The 18779-nt window shown below is 53.2% G+C and overlaps 1 protein-coding gene across 5 annotated transcripts in view; it reads right to left on the bottom strand.

Annotated features, from left to right (window-relative positions):
• PDE4B (phosphodiesterase 4B) overlaps nt 1-18779 on the bottom strand; it is a 174400-nt gene that overhangs the window by 77754 nt on the left and 77867 nt on the right. For 2 of the 5 annotated variants that reach the window (XM_048312435.1, XM_048312434.1), the window contains exon 2: nt 9104-9386. The exons of the other annotated variants lie outside the window; for them this stretch is intronic. In XM_048312435.1, coding sequence (XP_048168392.1) covers nt 9104-9150 — 47 coding nt within the window. In that variant the 5' untranslated portion in view covers nt 9151-9386. The remainder of the gene's footprint in view (nt 1-9103; nt 9387-18779) is intronic. 5 annotated transcript variants of the gene reach the window in all.

Raw genomic sequence — 18779 nt, 5'->3', positions numbered from 1 at the left:
CCTGTCCCTCCATGCCTTGTCCCCAGTCCCTCTGCAGCTCTCCTGGAGCCCCTTCAGGCCCTGCCAGGGGCTCGGAGCTCTCCCTGGAGCCTTCTCCTCTCCAGGTGAGCACCCCCAGCTCTGCCAGCCTGGCTCCAGAGCAGAGGGGCTCCAGCCCTGCAGCAGCTCCGGGGCCTCCTTCGGACTCTCTCCAGCAGCTCCAGGTCCTCCCTGTGCTGGAATCCCGAGGCTGGAGCAGCTCTGCAGGTGGGGTCTCTGAGGGGGCTCCCGCAGGTCCCCCCAGCCCTCCCCAGGCTGCCTCGTGCTGGATCTGCCTCGTTTGCTGCTCCCAGCCCTGAGCTCCTGAGAGCTGCTCTGCCTTCCCAGGAAAGACGTCAGTGCTGCCCCAGATCCCGAGGCTGCTGCTCCGAACGCTCCTTCCCAGACTCCACATTATTTCTCACGTTACTCCCAGCAGTTTTGGGTTCATCCTCGTTTCACCTTTCCCGCTACCCACGTCCAGCCCTTCCCAGCTCCCTCTCCTTCTCCGACACGCAGCAAACCAAGTGTTTATTTCTCATTTTCCCACCTTCACACACTGAGGGTCCTGCTCACCCCCCTGCATGCCTGAATTCCTCCCGGCGGGGTGATCCCGGGCTTCCTGGAGCAGCCTGTCCCTGTGGGATCCCATGGATGCTCCGGGATCGCCCACTCTCATCCTCAGCTCCCAGCCAGAGCTCTCCTGTTGGGAGCCTCAACTCGAGTACTCCGAGTTGTATTTTGTGCTCTCCTAAAAGCCAAAAATATCCTGTCTGCCACAGCCAGCTCCTCTCCCAATTCCCCGACTCCCAGAAACAATCCCACCGATCCCAGCTGCTGTGCTCGGCTCCTGCTGGGGCTTCCCAGCGTGGGCCAAAGCCCCGAAATCCAAACACTCCCGAGCCAGGGAGGCACCACGGAATCTGCTGCTTCCAGTGGGGCAAATCTGCTTTTTTGGGAGCTAGCCATGGCAAAGTTTAATCCTGTGGGAGCAGAAGTCCACACCACTCCCTGGGCATCTTTTCCAACCATATTTTCTTTTGCCAGTTCTCTGATTTTTCCTATTCCTACCCAAAACCCCATCAAATAATGCAATCATCCCAGGAGTTTTTCCTATCGACCCATCATGTTCCATCCACGGCTTCTAAAAATATTTCATAAATGAACCCAACCCTTTGGATTAATTCACTTCACTCTCATTCCACCAGCAAACCTACACCTACGGCCTCCATCTAAGAAAACAGGGACAAACATCAGGCTGGAATATCCTGGAGCTTCCAGGGAACACTGAGCATCATTCCCTCACAATGAGCAGGAGCACAGCCTGGGACATTTCATAGGATCCCCCAATCCCTGTGATCCAGCAGCTCCCAGAGAAGCAAAGGGAGACAGAAGGGAATTGTCCTAATCCCAAATTCCACATGTGCCACTTGATTACAACCCCAGATTTCCTGCTGAAGTCCAATCCAGGCAAACCTAAACCACCAGAAAAGGAACTGTGGGAACCTTCCATCGGAAAAGTGGGAATTTTTATGAAGTTTCAGAGCTGTGGTAACCCCCACAGAATTAGGTTTAGTTCTGTAGTTGCTGCTCACCTGAATTGTTCACGTTTATTTGGAATTCCCATGGAAATACCTGAGGGAGACACAGCAAAAACCCCCTAAAGCTTCCCCCTGCAATCCCAGGGGTGATGCCGGAGCCGGCCAAGCTACTCCTACTTGGGATGGAATGTGCCTGGGAAGCTCCTGTGGAAAGGAGCTGATTTCGGGAATAAATCCTGGAATGTGCCTGGGAAGTTCCCGCGGAATGGAGCTGATTTCGGGAATAAACCCTGGAACGTGCCTGGGAAGTTCCTGCACGAAGGGAGCTGATTTCGGGAATAAACCCTGGAATGTGCCTGGGAAGTTGCTGCACGAAGGGAGCTGATTTCGGGAATAAACCCTGGAATGTGCCTGGGAAGTTGCTGCACAAAGGGAGCTGATTTCGGGAATAAACCCTGGAATGTGCCTGGGAAGTTGCTGCACGAAGGGAGCTGATTTCGGGAATAAACCCTGGCGAAGCTGCAGTGCCCCAGCTCCCCCTGCTCCCTGCAGCAGCCGCGGCCTTTGGATTCTTTTGTTTTCTCTCCTGTAAAGGTTTCATTTTCCACTCGGCAGGAGAGCCCCGGCAGCGTCAGTCAGGAGCAGCCCCTTCCCGGGAAGAACACCCGGGCTGACTCACAGATGGTCTTTTGGAAGGGAATCCAAGCCCCGGGCACCGACTGGAGCCTCTTCAGCATTCCCAAGGGACACTGAGGAGCCCCAGGGAAAACCAGGAGCACCCTGGGCTGGGCAAGGTGTCCCTGCCCACAGGATGAGCTCTAAGGTCATTCCCAAGCCAGACCATTCTAGGATTCAGGAATGCCTTCCGAGGGTTTCATCCCAGCCAGGGGTATCCGATGGATGCTCCCCCAGCTTGCAGAGGTCTCCTGATGCCCTTTCCTGCTCTCCAACTTCTGTATCCCGTTTTTCTTCCCCTCATCAGCAATTCCTGGGAATTGAATTTTCCGTAGTGCTACGGAGAGTGAAGATCATCTGATTTCTTCCTACATGATTTTTCCCTTCCCCGCCGTGCCCTGAGACCTCATCCCGGCCACGTTTCCCCCACTAATTCCCGTTTCCCCTGCTAATTCCCGTTTCTCCCGGCATTTCCCACTCCCGTGCTCCATGGGGCCTGAGCAGATGCTGTCCTGTGCTCAGATTCAACAAGAAAGGTTGGATGAACTGGCACAATCCCTTAAAAACCAAAGGATCTGTGGGATGAGGCCTCTCAGCAGGAATTCATCAGCTCAGTGTCATGGGTTGGTTCCCTACTGAGCTCCTTCGCAGCATTCCCAGATTGAGACAATTAACACGTTTTTCCCAGGCTTTTCCTCCCAACAAAAAGCTAAAAAAAGCGAAACTGCTCTGAAAGGCTCGCAGGCATTTTCTGTCCTAGAATTTCGAGTTACATAAAAACCCGAGACTTCTAAATAAGAGTTTACATTAAAAAAGCAACAAAACCATACAAGTATTTGGGGCTGGGGAGGAACAGACCCTGTAAAATGCTGAATAGAGCCTGTAAAATGATTATTAAACCCCTTTTTAAGCCAAGCAACAATTTTGTCACTTTGGAATTTGCTTTTTTCTCCCCCGAAAACATGAAAATCCCAGCATTTAACGAGCAGCTTCAGCACTGTAACACATCCCTCATCTCACCAATGTTAATTGTACTGGACGGAACCGATTCCCTGGGTGCCGGGGAGGGGTTTTGGGAGCAGCCCGGGGCTGGAGCGGTGCCAGGGCAGGGCTGGGATGTGCGGATGCTCCCATTCCGCCGCTCCATTGACGTCAGTGGGAGCTTTCAAAGCAGCCCCGCACGTCTGGTGAACTCAGCAAGGAAAGGCTGCAAAACCTGGCGGCTCCTTCAGCAGCAGCGAAACGCGGCGGTTTTCTCTGCCCTGAACCTTTGGCGGGTTTGTTTTCCTTTCTCCACACCCTTCATCGAGTGCTTAAATCAATCAAAACGCCATCGGAACAAGCAGCGAGGGCCGGCCCTGCCCGTGGTGGGGGAATGGGGCGGGAGGGGTTTCGAGGCTCTTTCCAGCCCACCCCAGGCTGGGGTTCTGTGATAAACTGAACCAAGACAAAGCAAATGCTGTGAAGGACACTCTGTGTGCTTCCAGAGGTAACGGAGTGGCTTTTTTTACTGGAGTTCTCAGGGTTTAGGGAGTATTTGTCCAACCCTCATTAAAAATCCCATTTCAGAAAGCATGGAGTGAAGGCGTTCTGTGATACAGGCTGGGCTTAACACCCGGGGTCACTTCCAGCTCAGGATGTTCTGTCATTCCGGGATATTCCGGGATTCCATGATTCTGTTATTCCATGATTCCACGATTCTAAGCTCCAGAATCTCTGTTTTGTAGCTGCTGCCCTCAAAATGAGCAGCAAAGAGGTTCCCTGTCTGGTGCCAGAGTTCTTCTCTGTGGCATCCAGCCACCGAATCCTTCTGCCACAATCCAGAATTCCCGGGGCAGTGGGACCAGGAGAGGGATGATGGTGATAGGTTTGGGGTTGCAGTTTGGGGAGAAAGGTTTTTAATCACACCTGGATTCCTTGGAGAAGTCCTGAGGAGGCTCCTGTGGAAGTCAGGTCAGGGAAAAGCAGCGGAAAATCCTTTGTTTAGTTCTTAGCATTAAACTTGGGCTGAGCTTTGGGCCTGGGGAGCAGAGGACAGGTCCCAACATCCACCTGCCCTGCTCTGTGTTGGGAAGGGAACTCGGACACAGGGAGCACCTGGATTTATCCTAGACAGAACTTGAGCACAGCAAGTGGCTGGGAACATTGCCCAGCCCCTGGAAAAGCTCCTCCATTATTCCCCCCTTCAAGGGGATAAATTGCAGGGGCCTGGCTCAGTGGGAACGGGGAGCTGCTCTCAGGAGGGCAGAGCTGGGGATCACAGGCTGTGCAGGCTGTGTTTAAACAGAACAATTCGCTCAACTTCTAGAATTCTTTGTGTGGGACAAACCCCAGGGCAGCAGGAAGTCCAAATTTCCTTTATTAAATTTTGCTTCTTTCTGCTGGAAAGAAGAAAAGAAACCCCTTTTCCATCGTGGTGCTCACTGAGCGCCGGAGATTGCCTCATCTGCCAGGCAGTTTGGAGCTAAAAGAAATCCACATCCCAGTTATTAGCCCCTGGAGAAGAGGGTTAGGAAAGAAATCCTGATCAAGCTTTCGGAACAGGAATCTGCATCCCTAATCCTGCTAAGATGTGAGAGCGGGAAAAGCCCCGAACTTCTTAGAAATGCTGAGAGCTGAGTTGGTATTCACAGGATCCTGGAATGGTTCAGGCTGGAAAAGACCTCAAGGATCATCTCATTCCATGATTCCAACCCCCTGCCATGGCAGGGACACCTCCCACTGTCCCAGGCTGCTCCCAGCCCCAATGTCCAGCCTGGCCTTGGGCACTGCCAGGGATCCAGGGGCAGCCCCAGCTGCTCTGGGCACCCTGTGCCAGGGCCTGCTCACCCTCCCAGGGAACAATTCCTGCCCAAGATCCCATCCATCCCTGCCCTCTGGCAGTGGGAAGCCATTCCCTGTGTCCTGTCCCTCCATGCCTTGTCCCCAGTCCCTCTGCAGCTCTCCTGGAGCCCCTTCAGGCCCTGCCAGGGGCTCTGAGCTCTCCCTGGAGCCTTCTCCTCTCCAGGTGAGCACCCCCAGCTCTGCCAGCCTGGCTCCAGAGCAGAGGGGCTCCAGCCCTGGAGCAGCTCCGGGGCCTCCCCCGGATTTCTCCAGCAGCTCCACGTCCTTCTGGAGTCACATGAACTCAGAGAAAGTCATCCTGGGGCTTCCTGCTCATCCCTGGCTGTCACTGTCCCAGGGGATGCTCACTGGAGACCCCCAAAGCCAGGCTGGGGAGCAGCTCCTCTGTCCAGGCTCATCCCGAGGGTCTCTGCAGTCAGGGAGGACTCGGACTGCAACTCTTGGACAAGGCAGGGAGGAGGCAGAGGAGGAATAGCCTGGAAAAACATCTCTGTGTGCATGACAGGCAGAGATGTCCATGAACGTGGCTGAGAAGTTTCCCATCCCAGTGAAGCTGCCCAGATCCTCTCCCTGGAAGTGCAGATAATGAATGGAAATATGGAAATGTAAACACGTCAGGAGCAGCCCCGAACCCTTATCTGCTGCCTTTCAAAAGCAGCAGGAAAACACAGCCAGGAACAACTTGAAAAGCCCCAGCCTGAAGAGAAGGGAAAGGTCACGAAATGCCAACCCCATCCCTCCACCGGGATCCCTTCGTGTCCAGCTTCCCACCCAGCCAAACGCTGCCACGTAAATCCCAGCGTTTTATCCCAAATTCCCTTCCAGGCAGGCATTGTCTCTGCTGCAGACACAGCGAGTTCTTTGTGCTTCCTCCAGGCACTTGTGAGCACAGGAGAAATATTTGGCCTCTCCTTCCTAAATTGTGCCTACAGATTTCAGAGTTCTGTCTCTCAAATCTACCTCCTGCACATAAATCATGGCTTTGTTGGAAATCCTGCCTATTTATAGGAGGCTGAGGAATTAATCCTTGAGGAAAACCAAAATGGTTTAAGATCCAGCTAAAATCCATGGAAATAAGGTGACTGGAAGGTTTAACCCACAGGTTTGCAGAGTGTTAGTTCCCAGAGCAAACCTCGAGTATTTCGAAACTCAATACAAAAATCGAAGTGAAATTTGGCAGTGAAGTGAGGGGGGGTCGGGTTCTTCTCCCGAGGAACAGGGACAGGACAACAGGAAACAGCTTCAAGTTGTGCCAGAGGAGGTTTAGATTGGATATTTGGGAAAATTTCTTCCTTTCCAGCCCTGGCACAGCTGCCCAGGGCAGGGGTGGAGTCCCCATCCCTGGGGGGATTTCAAAGCCCGGTGGATGTGACCCTTGGGGACACGGGGCAGTGGTGGCCTTGGCCTTGCTGGGGGACTCAGTGGCCTCAGAGGACTTTTCCAACCTCAGTAATTCCATGATTATGGTACCACATTATGGAAAACCCCTCCAGGCTCACACCCACCTGCAACACCTCAGGCAGACCCAGGGGAGCTGAGGGATCAAGGTCAGGGTGACTCCTGATCCCGTGGTTATCACTGCACTGATAACTCTGTTTGTGTTCCAGGAGGACCTGCCACTCCAGCTGCTATCTGGGAGCTGTGGAGCACCTCTCCAAGATTCCTGAGCTGTCAGAAATCCTGGGATTTGGTCCCACCACTTCATATCAGGACAGAGTTTCTGCTCCCTCCCTCCCTTGCCCCCCCAGCCAAAGTTCAGCCTCTGCAGCTCCAGTGCAGGGGCCAGGCCTGAGTTTGGAGCCATCCCTGCGAACAACCACGAATTCCCACACGTCTCCATGGTGCAATCCCAGTTTCCATGTGCCCAGAACGTGCTCCCGAGCCCCATTCCCAGCCCTCAGCACAGAGCAGAGCCCTCCCCTCTGCACCCCAGAAGCAGCAGTGGCCGATGTCCCCCACTGTCCATGGGGATGGAGGGCACCGGCTCCTCTCCTGAACTTGGGGGACAGCATGGAAGCTGAAGGCCATCCATGGAGTCCTGGAATGGTTTGGAAGGGAGCCTGGAAGCTCATCTAATCCAACCCCTGCCATGGGCCCGACACCTTCCCCCAGGCCAGGGTGAAGATCCAGGTAAAAATTTCCTTTTGGATGATGGGACAGAGGAGGGAGAAGCTCCAAAGAAGCCCAAAAACTTATTCCAGAGGAAAGAAATCCCTGAAGAAATTTCAGCCAGGAATGAATGAGTCTCACCCACGATGTGGGCTCTAAACAGCAACCAGGAGCTGGATTAGCAGGTCAGGATTAGCAAGGCTCAGTCTGACTCAAGCTAGGCCAGCACAGGGTGAAGAACTGATTTTGTTTCCACCTGGGCACAGGTGAGGTGAGTTTTTATGGGGTAACTTTATCCCTTCCTTCCTTCCTAAATCCATCCCCTGACAAGGCTCCCTTTGAGCTGCACAGCTTCCATTACCTGGAACTTCCCTGCCTGATCCGACGGCTCTGATCTGTCCCAGGCCCCATCCCTGCCAACCTCCCCTGCTGGGATTTCGGGGCTGCTCAGTGTTTATTTCAGTTCCTAGAGCTAAAATTATTTCTGTTCTCTTGCAACCACAGAAATGCGGTTCTCCTTTGTTCTCCTTTCTCCAAAGGAAGCGCTTATTTCCTTCATTCCCTCAGCTGTCCATAACTCATCCCCATGGTCTCTCCTCTTCCCTTCATTTGTAACTCTGGTAAATTAATTAACACTTCCCACCCAGTATTCCTCTTTCTTGGCTTATTGGGGCTCCTCCTCAGGAGGAACTTCCCAAACCAAACCAACAACTGCCCCTGCAAAACATCAAGGGGAAGCCGTGGGAAAAATTCCAAGATGGGTTGGGTTAGATTGGATGTTAGGAAGAAATGTTGGGAAGGAATTGTTCCCTGGGAGGGTGGGCAGGCCCTGGCTGCCCCTGGATCCCTGGCAGTGTCCAAGGCCAGGCTGGAGCAGCCTGGGATAGTGGAAGGTGTCCCTGCCCATGGCAGGGATGGAATGAGATGATCTCCAACCCAACCCGTTCCAGGATTCCAGGATGACTTTAATCCAGGCCCTGCATTCTCTAAACGTTTCCCTTCCCGTTCTCTTGTCCCTGGAAGTCCACACAGGGCTTTCCCTCAGGAGCAGGATGTACTCTGGAGAACCCAACCCAGCCCCGTTCCTCCCCAGCAGCATTCCAAGGCTCAGAGCCTGGATATTTTTATTCCTACCTACAAATATCGAGCTGTAGGTTCATCCCAGGGTGAAACGATTGTCAGCCCTAATGAGACCACAGAGAATGGATTCTGTGTAAAACCAGAGTATCTGTGCAGAGGTGAGATCCCAGAATGCAGGATTTGAATGTCTAAAATATACAATTATCTCCCTATTCTCACAGATTCCATAGATTATCCACACTGGAAGACCACAGGGATCACACCACCCAAAGACTCCAGCCCTGAACTCCACCAGCAGATCTTCACCTACAAAACGATGTTTTGGTGCTGTCTCCCAACCCCAACCTGGGAAATGCCTCTGGAATTTCCCTGTCCTCTCCCTCTTGTGCTGCCCTGGCCGGAGCAGAGGCAGCAGCAGCTGCTCCATCTGCTCATTACAATGCAACAGGGGCTGCCAACAGCCCGGAGAAGGTGCCGAGGTGGCACCACGGAATTGCTCCAGGGAAAGGACATTTTGGGGACTCATTAATTTTTAAAGGAAAACTGAGACTCATAAACACCTGAGAAGGAAAATAAACCAGGACAACGGGAAGTTTCCCATCCTTTCCCCACCCTGTCCCCACAGTCCCCCTTTGGAGGCGTCGCGAGGGCGCCTCAGATCAAACTCTGAGCAGGGAAGATCGGAGAAGAAAATATTCAGCAACCCCATAGCTCCAGGAACCCCCTTATCCATGCTCCTGTCCAGCAGCTGCTTTCCAGCCAGGAAAAATCCTGATTTCCAAGCTTTTGTGCCCACCAGAACTGCTGCGATCCAGACAAACCCATGGCATACTCACCAAATCCACGAATGGCGGCGGTTGGGTAAAATATTAATATTTAACATCTTCCCGGCTGATCCTTCCCTTCTATCATCCGAGAAGAGTCAGGACACGTCCTGCTTATCCCAAACTTGTGTCTCTCTGAAGTTGCCTCAGTGGCACGCAGATGTTTCCAGGAGTTTTTATTCTTTGGGATTACATGGCAACTCCCATTGCAGGTGGATGTCACTTTCTAGAGGAGGAACCAAAGAGTGGGGGTGCCTGTGGAGCAGCCTCTATGGACTCCCAAATTTCTTCATTTCTAGCAGGAGAAAGAGAAAATGAATCTATTTCTGGCACCCCCCTGACGGCAGTTTCCTGCTCTCATTTGTATAATCCCTTCCAGTGATCCTGAGACACGGGGGGAAAGGCTTTTCCAAGCTGCAGCAACATGCCCTTTTTCCTGTTTCTCCTTTCCAGGTCACATCCCTCCTTCCTTCAGAGCCGAAAGTTTTGTGACGCTGCAGAAACTCCGCTGGCGGGTCCCTCCCGCGGAGCATCCACAGGGATGAGATTCCCGGGGTGCAGCAGGGATGCGGCTCCAGCTGCGGGGTTACAGGCAGCCGGGAGCGGGGCTTGGTGGGAAAAGGCCTGGATTTTCCATCCCGCCAAAGCGGGAGCGGCAGGAAAGCGCTGCCAGAGCTGCCAGCTCCCTGCCAGGGGTCACTGCGAGCGGCGAGCCGAGTGCCCTGCGCTCCTGCTGTCACTCCCGCCGTCCCTCCTGTCACCCGGCAGCGGGGCTGTGCCTCCGCACGGGCTCCCAGCCCTGCCCATCCCTGCCCGGCTCCAGGTGCCGTGCCTGCGGGAAAATCCCGGGAGCAGGGACCAGCCGCAGCCTCGCCCCGCGCAGCGCCGGCGGATTCGCGGCTCTGTCTGCATGAAATGGAATTTTACAAGATTTACAGGATCCGAATCCCGCCGCTCCACATCAAACCCGCCGCGGCTCCCTGGTGCATGGAGACGTCAGGGGTGGGTGGGAATGGGGCTGCATCCGCCCGGGAGCGGCTCCCGAAATTCCGGCCCCCCCCCCCCCCCCCCCCCCCCCGCGCCCCCGCCGGAGCCGGGAGGGGACCCCGGGACAAAGGCAGGGCTGGGAGAGCCGAGGATGGAGGGATGGAGGAGAAGGAGAGCGTTCCAGCGGCGCCGGGCGGTGGATCGGGAAGGCTGGCAGGGAGCTGCCCACGCCGCCCTGCCCCGCCCGCACCTTGCGGGGCTGACAAAGGGACGCCGATGGGGCCGCGCGGGCGCGGCGCTTCCGCAGCCCGGGGAGCGCAAAGTTCAGCGGCACCGAACGCGCCGCGGGCACAGCAACGTTCTCCCTTCGCCGCGTTTGGCTTTGCCCCTGAAGTCTCCAGGCGTTTCACCTTGACAACCAAGGGAAGGGATTTTATCCATCAGCTGGAATCGGAGGTGTCGGGAAACGGGCATAGAGGGGAATTTTATAGGTGATGCATCTGTGTAGGTGACGGATAAATGGCATTTTACAGGTGATGTGTGGGCGGGATTTCTATAGGTGATGGGTAAATTCCATCAGCCATCAGTGATCCGTAACATTCCCTATTCCCCAGGAAAGGGTGCCAAAGCAGCAGGAGGGGACAGCAGGGGACAGGAGGGGACAGAGCAGGGGTCAATCTCAGAGGATCCATAATCCAAGGCCCGCTCCCTGCAGGTAATTCCGAGCAGGAAAGGAGGAATGAGGAGCTGTTTAAGCAACTAAGATGCCAAATCCAATTTAAAAATACAGGGAAGGGGGAGAGAGACAGTGTCATTCCATCCCCACTCAGACTCCCAGGCTGCTCCGACGCACTCAAAGCTGAGGAAAGGCTCTTCCTGACTGGAAAAATGGTGTGGTTCTCTCCTCTAACTGGGAGATGAGACATAAATCTATATTTTCCTATTCATTATTATTCATTTCTATTCATATTTATATATTGATATTATTTATAAATATATAAAATATTTATAAAAATAGGGGCAAACTAAAGGTATAAGGAAAAGGTCAGGATGGAGTATGGATAATCCACGCTCCGAAAGTTTGCACCTCTCCTTGGCCTTGCTGCATCTCCAGTCTGGTTTGGCAGGAGCCAGTGTTACTCTCAGTGGTGAAGAATTTTGTGGAGACCGTGGAATTCTGCATCTTATCCATGGAAAAGGTGCCAAACATCCATGGATGGAGGTAAATACAGAGATACACAGATGTATCCAAATCATGGAATGGTTTGGGATGGAAGGGACCTTAAACCCATCCCATTCCATGGGCAGGGACACCTCCCACTGTCCCAGGCTGCTCCCAGCCCCAATGTCCAGCCTGGCCTTGGGCACTGCCAGGGATCCAGGGGCAGCCACAGCTGCTCTGGGAATTCCATCCCAGCCCCTGCCCACCCTCCCAGGGAACAATTCCTTCCCAATCTCCCATCCAGCCCTGCCCTCTGGCACTGGGAAGCCATTCCCTGGGTCCTGTCCCTCCATGCCTTGGAAAACCCCACCCTGAGGAACGAACATCTGCCACATTGGCCACCAACATTCTCCTCATTGTTCTCGGAAAAAAAGCCCAAATTAATTCCCTGCTAATTCTGGAGCAGACAATTCCACGAGCTGTTGGTTTTTCCTACCCCACCACGCTGAGTTTGTGCGTTTTCCCTCCCCATTCCCATTTTTTCTGGCGTCTCCCTTCACAATCCAGCCTTTCCCTTCATCCAGCATCCTGAATTTGACGCGGCTAATTGCAGGGAGCGTGGCAGTAATCACAGGGTGGCTGGCTGGGAACGATAATAATCATTCCCTGGGATTTTTCTCCTGTAGTTTCTTAGACAGTTCAATAATTATCCCGAGTGCAAACGCAGGAATTGCAGGATCAACAGGACAGAAGTGGATAAAACTCCCAGGGCTGGGATCAGAACCCCCTGGGCCTCCCTCCCTGCCACTCCCACGCGCTTCCCAAATCCCCAAATTGTCCATTTGGATCCGAAGGCGCATCTCCAGATCCCATCTGTTGATTAAGCAGCCTTCGCAAGCTGCGCTAACGAGGAGCCCTCCTCCCACCGGGCCAGCCCGGCAGCCCCAGCACTGATGCTCCTCCAGGGAAACTTCAGACATTGCCTGAAAACTCGCACAAAACCGGAAAACCAGCCCGGAACGGGATTTTTTCCCACATCTTTCAGCAAAGTTACGTAAGGCAGCCCCTGCTCTGCTGCTGCCTTGAAACTCTCCAGGCCCTCAGCGCTCGGGCATCTTTACTCCCTCCATCAGCAGCAGGATCCTGTGGAGGCTCAGGAATGCTCCCTGTCCTCCCAGCAGCCTGGGAAGCAGCACTGGATATTTTGGGACTTTCGAGACAAACCAGAAGCAGAGAATATAAAACCAGGTGTGTATTCAGCGCTCTGTCCTCCCTGAGGAAAGACCTGCACTAATGGAAGATGGGGCTTTCACCCCAGATAAATAAATCCCACATTTGTTTTGGGCGATGTTTCTCTTCCTCCTCGTTGCTAATTACGGAACGATCGGGAGAACACAACCAGCCCGGCTGACACCGAACACCACCCCAAAGGAACTTCCCCCACGCTGCTCCTGGCGTTTTACTCTCTGTTCCCTAGGGCAGCATCGACCCTTTCCCAAATATCGGAATTCCTGGGTTTTTTGCCCCATGCCAGTGGCACTCTGGGAGCACAAAGCCATTGATAGGTGTGGGGAGGCAGCGATTGCTGGGGCTTCTGAGCAGCTTTTCATTCATCCCTCCTTGCTGGCCACGCTGATTGAGGATGATGAAATCCTGATTTGCAATTCTAATTCCCTTCTTTTTCCTGAACAGGCTGCCCAAGAGCTCCAGGAATATTATTTTGCCAACCCTACAATAAACACCCCCACTCTCCACGACATCCTGAAAAACACACTCATTCCAGCTCACAGAACACAGACCCACTCACGGTAATTCGCTCACAAACTCTGATTCTCAGAATCGATTTTTTCCAGAAATTTTGGAATTCTATCCACAGATCAATGAGCTGTACCTGCTGTAGGGTGGCTTGAAACCTGCAGGAGATTTGGTGTGCTGGGTGCTGAATCATTAAATCCTGGAATCCTGGAATGGTTTGGGTGGGAAGGGAACCTAAATTCCCATCCCATGCCATGGGCAGGGAAATCTTCCACAATCCCAGCCCCAATGTCCAGCCTGGCCTTGGGCACTGCCAGGGATCCAGGGGCAGCCACAGCTGCTCTGGGCACCCTGTGCCAGGGCCTGCCCACCCTCCCAGGGAACAATTCCTTCCCGATATCCCATCCAGCCCTGCCCTCTGGCACTGGGAAGCCATTCCCTGTGTCCTGTCCCTCCAGGCCTTGTCCCCAGTCCCTCTGCAGCTCTCCTGGAGCCCCTTCAGGCCCTGCCAGGGGCTCTGAGCTCTCCCTGGAGCCTTCTCCTCTCCAGGTGAGCACCCCCAGCTCTGCCAGCCTGGCTCCAGAGCAGAGGGGCTCCAGCCCTGCAGCAGCTCCGGGGCCTCCTTTGGACTCTCTCCAGAAGGTTGTTCTCGCTTTATGGAGCTCTGGATAAAAACAGGCAGGAGGTGGCACAAGCACTTGATGTTCTCCAAAAATGGGATACCTAAAAGTCATTTTTCAGCAGGAATTTGCAGTTTCTGGAGCACTGCTCCTGACCCAGCCCTGATCTGTGCTCCACAAATCCGACCCCAAAGTGCCCCCAGGACCCTTCATCTTCCCAAAGCCGACACATCCCCAGCATCTTTCTCACCAACATTTCCCTTCCCCTCTTCCCATAAATAAAATGCCGTTTTCTGGCGGGTAATGCTCTATCCAAGGAACTCAGCGTGGAAGAGGAGGCATTTCCAAGCAGACTGAAGGTTCACCCAGAGGGGCTAAACTGAGAGACAGAGCCACCAGACTGGGGGGGGGAGCGGGACACAGGCAGGAAAAGCTGTACCAGGAGCAGAGGGAACGAAAGCATGGAAAGAGAAGAAGGAAAATCATCCCTGCAAAGTTCCTGAAAATTTTCCAACCAAATGACTCAACAGCGGCAGCTGCTTTGAGCAAAGGGGTCTGGGAGTCGCTGAGCTGGCAATTAATGAATGTTTGGATCTATTTTCCATCAACACCAGCTCTGCTGACATCCTTACGGCGCACACTGACGGGAGCACGGCAAACCCGGCAGCTGGGAATGAGCAGCGCGCGCTCCCGGCAGATTCCCAGGTTCCCATCTGGATCAGATCCTGACCTCCCGTTTTATTGCATCTTTTATGCTCCACTTTGGCTCCTTCCAGCCTCTGGAGCTGCCACAGGTTGTGGAGAAGCTGCTGCAGGGATGTGGGTTCCCAGCATGGAAGTGATTCCTGGAAAACCCGGCCCCCTCCACCTGACAGGAGCAGAAACCACCACAGACCTGGGGCCTGAAATGAAATTCCTTTGATGCTCCACATCTTTGGAGCGCAGATATTCCCTCAGCTAGAGGAGCAGCAGCGCTGCCTGTTCTCTGCGTGAAACTAAATGAAGCAACAGGGAAAAGTGCTGGAATTCATGGAATCATTGAGGTTGGAAAAGCCCTTCAAGGTCATCGAGCCCAAGTTGTGCCCCATCCTCCCCTTGTCTCCAGCCCTTCCTTGGACACCTCCAGGGATGGGCACTCCAAACCTCCCTGGGCAGTTCCAAGGCCTGAGCACCCTTTCCATGCAGAAATTCCTGCTGCTGTCCACCCTGAGCCTGCCCTGGCCCAGCCTGAGGCCGTTCCCTCTCCTCCTGTCCCTGTTCCCTGCCAGCAGAGCCCGACCCCCCCGGCTGCCCCCTCCTGTCAGGGACTTGTGCAGAGCCACAAGGTCCCCCCTGAGCCTCCTTTGCTCCAGCTGCAAATTCCCTGTGGATCAGGATCCCTGTGGGATGATCAGGGATGAGCCATCTCTCCCATCCGGCATCCTGAGGCTTCCCAAGCTCTCCAAGCCCTGACTCTGGGTCCCCCTCCACCAGGGAAACCATCTGGAAAAGCAGCTGCTGGAATTCTCTTTCCTCTTCCCACTCCCACCTGCAGGCCCGAAGGGAAGCAGAGCCCCTGGATGTTTCTGGATGAGTAAGGAACCCCCACGAACAGCCCTGGGCTCTGACAAGGCGTTTCCAGCCCGGAGCATCCAAAGCTGGGCTTGGATTCAGGTCCCAGCACAAAGATCCGGATCTCCAGCCAGGGCACAAGGAGCAGGATGGGGGTGGGAAGGCCCTGAGCATCCCCAAACATTCCTGGTTTCCCTGCACCTCCTCCACAGCGCTGAGTTATACGGGAATAAAATCACTGCCTCTGGAATAGGTCATAATATTGTGATTATAGCCCTCCACAGTTTTTTTCTCCCTGTCTCCAAGCTCTCTCCAGAGCTTTCCCATCTCCTGGAGCGAGGCAGGGCTGGATTTTCACACATTTTGTGTTAAAACAAGCAGCTGACAATTTGGGTTTCGTGCCAGGACCGGGGAGAGCAGCGCTCTGCTCCGGCTCTCCGATTGCTCCTTCCTGCTCCGTCCCCCGGCGGTCGCTCCCACCGGAGCCCCCTCCTCGGAGCACAAACCCATCCGCACGGAAATGTTTTCCAACACTTCCCGTTCCCTCGGATTTTGTGGTGGGGAGGAAGGTCCAGAGCAGACAGGGGAATTTAATCCCGTTTTCCAGAGGTTACTCCTTATCACTTAAACCTCCACAGCCGCCTCGGCCATGGTGATCCCGGGGGAATCCCAGGAGGAGAAGATCCCAAGGCTTTGCAAACGGCCCCAGCAGCTCCTGAAGGCTGCCTGGTGCCGCCACTGTCCCATCCCTACAGCATCCAAAAGCTGGGAACACGAGGACAGAGGGAAGGGTCCTACTTCCAATCCTAAGGACAAAGCTCTTCATCCTCCTTTAGCAAACACTCCAAGCCCTGATCTTCTCTCTAAGACGGCTCCTAAGCCCTGAAAAGTTGGGAATCTTCTGTTTCCCAAAGCCTTTCTGACAACTGAAGAAGTGAAAATACTGGAAAACCAACCAATGCTGGGATTTAGTTCCATACATCCTTCGGATGATGAGGGTAGATGAGGTTGGAATGTGTCCCCGCCCAAGGAATGAGATCAACTCTGAGATCCCTCCCAACCCAAACCAGTCTGGAATTCTGGGATCATTTCCCTGACACACTGAAGCTCCCCTCTCAATTCTACCTTAAATTTCTGCCACAAAATGAACTTCTCTTGACAGCAGTTATTTTTCCATGGAAAATAATTCCCATTCCAACCCCCAGAAGCTCATTAATATTCATTTCTCCGTGCTCTCAGCCAAGCCAGGAGATTCTGGCACGCTGGGAACTGTGAACGTTCACAACAGCACTAATTTTTAAATAATTTGGGAAGAGTGGATGTGCCAGAACATTTCCCAGGCTTAGCTGCACACAGTTAAGCTGAGCTTTGTTATGCAGAGCCCAGTACAGAAAAGCAGAGCCTTGGAGCTGCTCCATTGGGAATAGAAGTGGATATTCCTTCAAATTCCACCTGTTCTCCAAGGAGGTTCAGCAATAAACTTCCAAGCCACAAAGGAATGGCTTTGAGAGGTCCCTCTGCAGCTCTCCTGGAGCCCCTTGGGATCTGCTGAGGAAGGGCTGCTCCCAGAGCAGTTTCCAGGGAGAGGTTCAAGTCCTTTGAGGGATTTAATCTTGATTCCCAGAATATTCCACATGGTGAATGTATGAATTTAACTGCAATTCCTTAGCACTTACATTCCTTCTCCTCTAAATACCCCTAGCTCGGAACAGGGAGAAGAGAGGCTCTTCCCAAAGTTTTCCCAAAAAACCCCTCCACTCACACAAAAACCTTTGGACTTTGGCATCTGGACTCTTTCCAAGGTGTTTGCCCATTCCTGTGATTTTCACACTGGTTTTTATTGCTCCTATTTCCCTGATCTTCATAGGAATGGGGATGGCATTGGGAAGCCTCTCCCCTTGGCACTGCTCTGCCAAAGGCACAGTCCTGTACCCCTGACAGCTGCAACACAGAAAAACCACCATTCCCAAAATCCTGGAATCCTGGAATGGTTTGTGTTGGGAGGGACCTTAAAGCTCATCCTGCTTCAACCCTGACACCTCCCACTGTCCCAGGCTGCTCCAAGCCCCAATGTCCAGCCTGGCCTTGGGCACTGCCAGGGATCCAGGGGCAGCCACAGCTGCTCTGGGAATTCCATCCCAGCCCCTCCCCACCCTCCCAGGAAACAATTCCTTCCCAAAATCCCATCCAGCCCTGCCCTCTCGCAGTGGGAAGCCATTCCCTGTGTCCTCTCACCACGCAGAAGTGTAAAACCACTCTGATTTCCTTTCTGTACTCTGGAATTTACTCTTCCATGTGAAAGCAGAGCTGGAATCCATCCCAGGGGTGTCATTCCAGCTGTAAACGATGCTCCTGCAGCCCCACATCTCCCAAGAGCCCTCGGAGCACCAAGCGACCCCACGGACCGAGATTGGGATGGGGCCACCACCCTTTCCATGCAATCCCAACAGCAGCTGGAGACAACCACTCCCAGTTCCCGGGAAATCCCCAGTTCCTGGGGATGCAGGTGCTGTTCGAGAGGTGATGCCACCTCCCAGGCCTCCCCTCTCCCGGGAGCCCGGCGATGGCGTTTTCCTGCAGGAGCCATCGGATGCACGGCGAGCGCAGAGCATTTGTTTCCTTGGAAACAAAACCCTTCCAACTTCCAGCGCACACAATCCTCGGGAAAAGAAAACTCTGTAATTAAAGCCAAGGCCTGGCTATTTTTAGCCCCCGAGATGTGAAATCCCAACTGTTTTATTAGGAATGGAACCCAAGGAAAACACACTTAGCTCAATTATTGGAGGAGGGAATCTTTGTATCCACCCAAACAATGAACCCACGGAATTGTGCTACGGAAAAGGATTGCTTGGCCCTTTGAAAATACGAAAGAAATTGGGAGATTTGGATTTTAGGACCCTCTGCAGCAGGGTTAAAAGAAAAACTCGAGGTGACAAACCTGAAACAACCAGGAGGGAAAATCGATTCATTCCCTGGAGCTTGGGCTTGATCCCAGAGCTCTTTTCCAGCCCTAATGATTCTGGGATAATGGAATTAGATCAAGGAATTGGAGAGTTCAACTGAAAATACGTTGGCCAATCCTTTTGTGCTGATGATTCCTTGCTGGTTTTCCTGGAGAAAACCTCTGTAGCACTGCAGTTAAAGAGATGCCAATGGAATTCTACTCAAAAACCACCTGGAAAGATCAATGTAGACGAATTCACTCTGGAATTTACAAGAATTCACCCTGAAATTTAAAAGAATTCACCCTTTGTGGAGTAGCAATTTTCTCCTAAGAAAGTACCCAAAGTCAGGGAATTGTTTCTTCCACAAATCTGTAATTTTGGATCATTCTCCAGCTCCACTGTTGGGTTGGATCCTTGGGTACTTTTATAAATTCCAGGGTATTTTTGCTGTGCTCTGAGCAGATCATCAAACATTTCTGTTCAGTTGCACTGCTGGGCTGCTCGGGGAAATCAAACATTAAAAACGACTTTATCAAATTAAAAACGAGCAGAAAAACAACAGTTCCAAAATCCCAACTTCGTGTTTTACACAGCAAAAAAAAACCAAACCCAGGAGTGAAATCCTTCCACAGCCCTGAAGTTTGATTTGTTCTCTGGAGATTCTTCCC

This window comes from Corvus hawaiiensis, chromosome 9 (assembly GCF_020740725.1).
Source record: "Corvus hawaiiensis isolate bCorHaw1 chromosome 9, bCorHaw1.pri.cur, whole genome shotgun sequence".
Classification (NCBI taxonomy): domain Eukaryota; kingdom Metazoa; phylum Chordata; class Aves; order Passeriformes; family Corvidae; genus Corvus; species Corvus hawaiiensis.
Note: the sequence above shows the minus strand (reverse complement) of the source record. Positions and strands in the feature narration are given on the sequence as shown.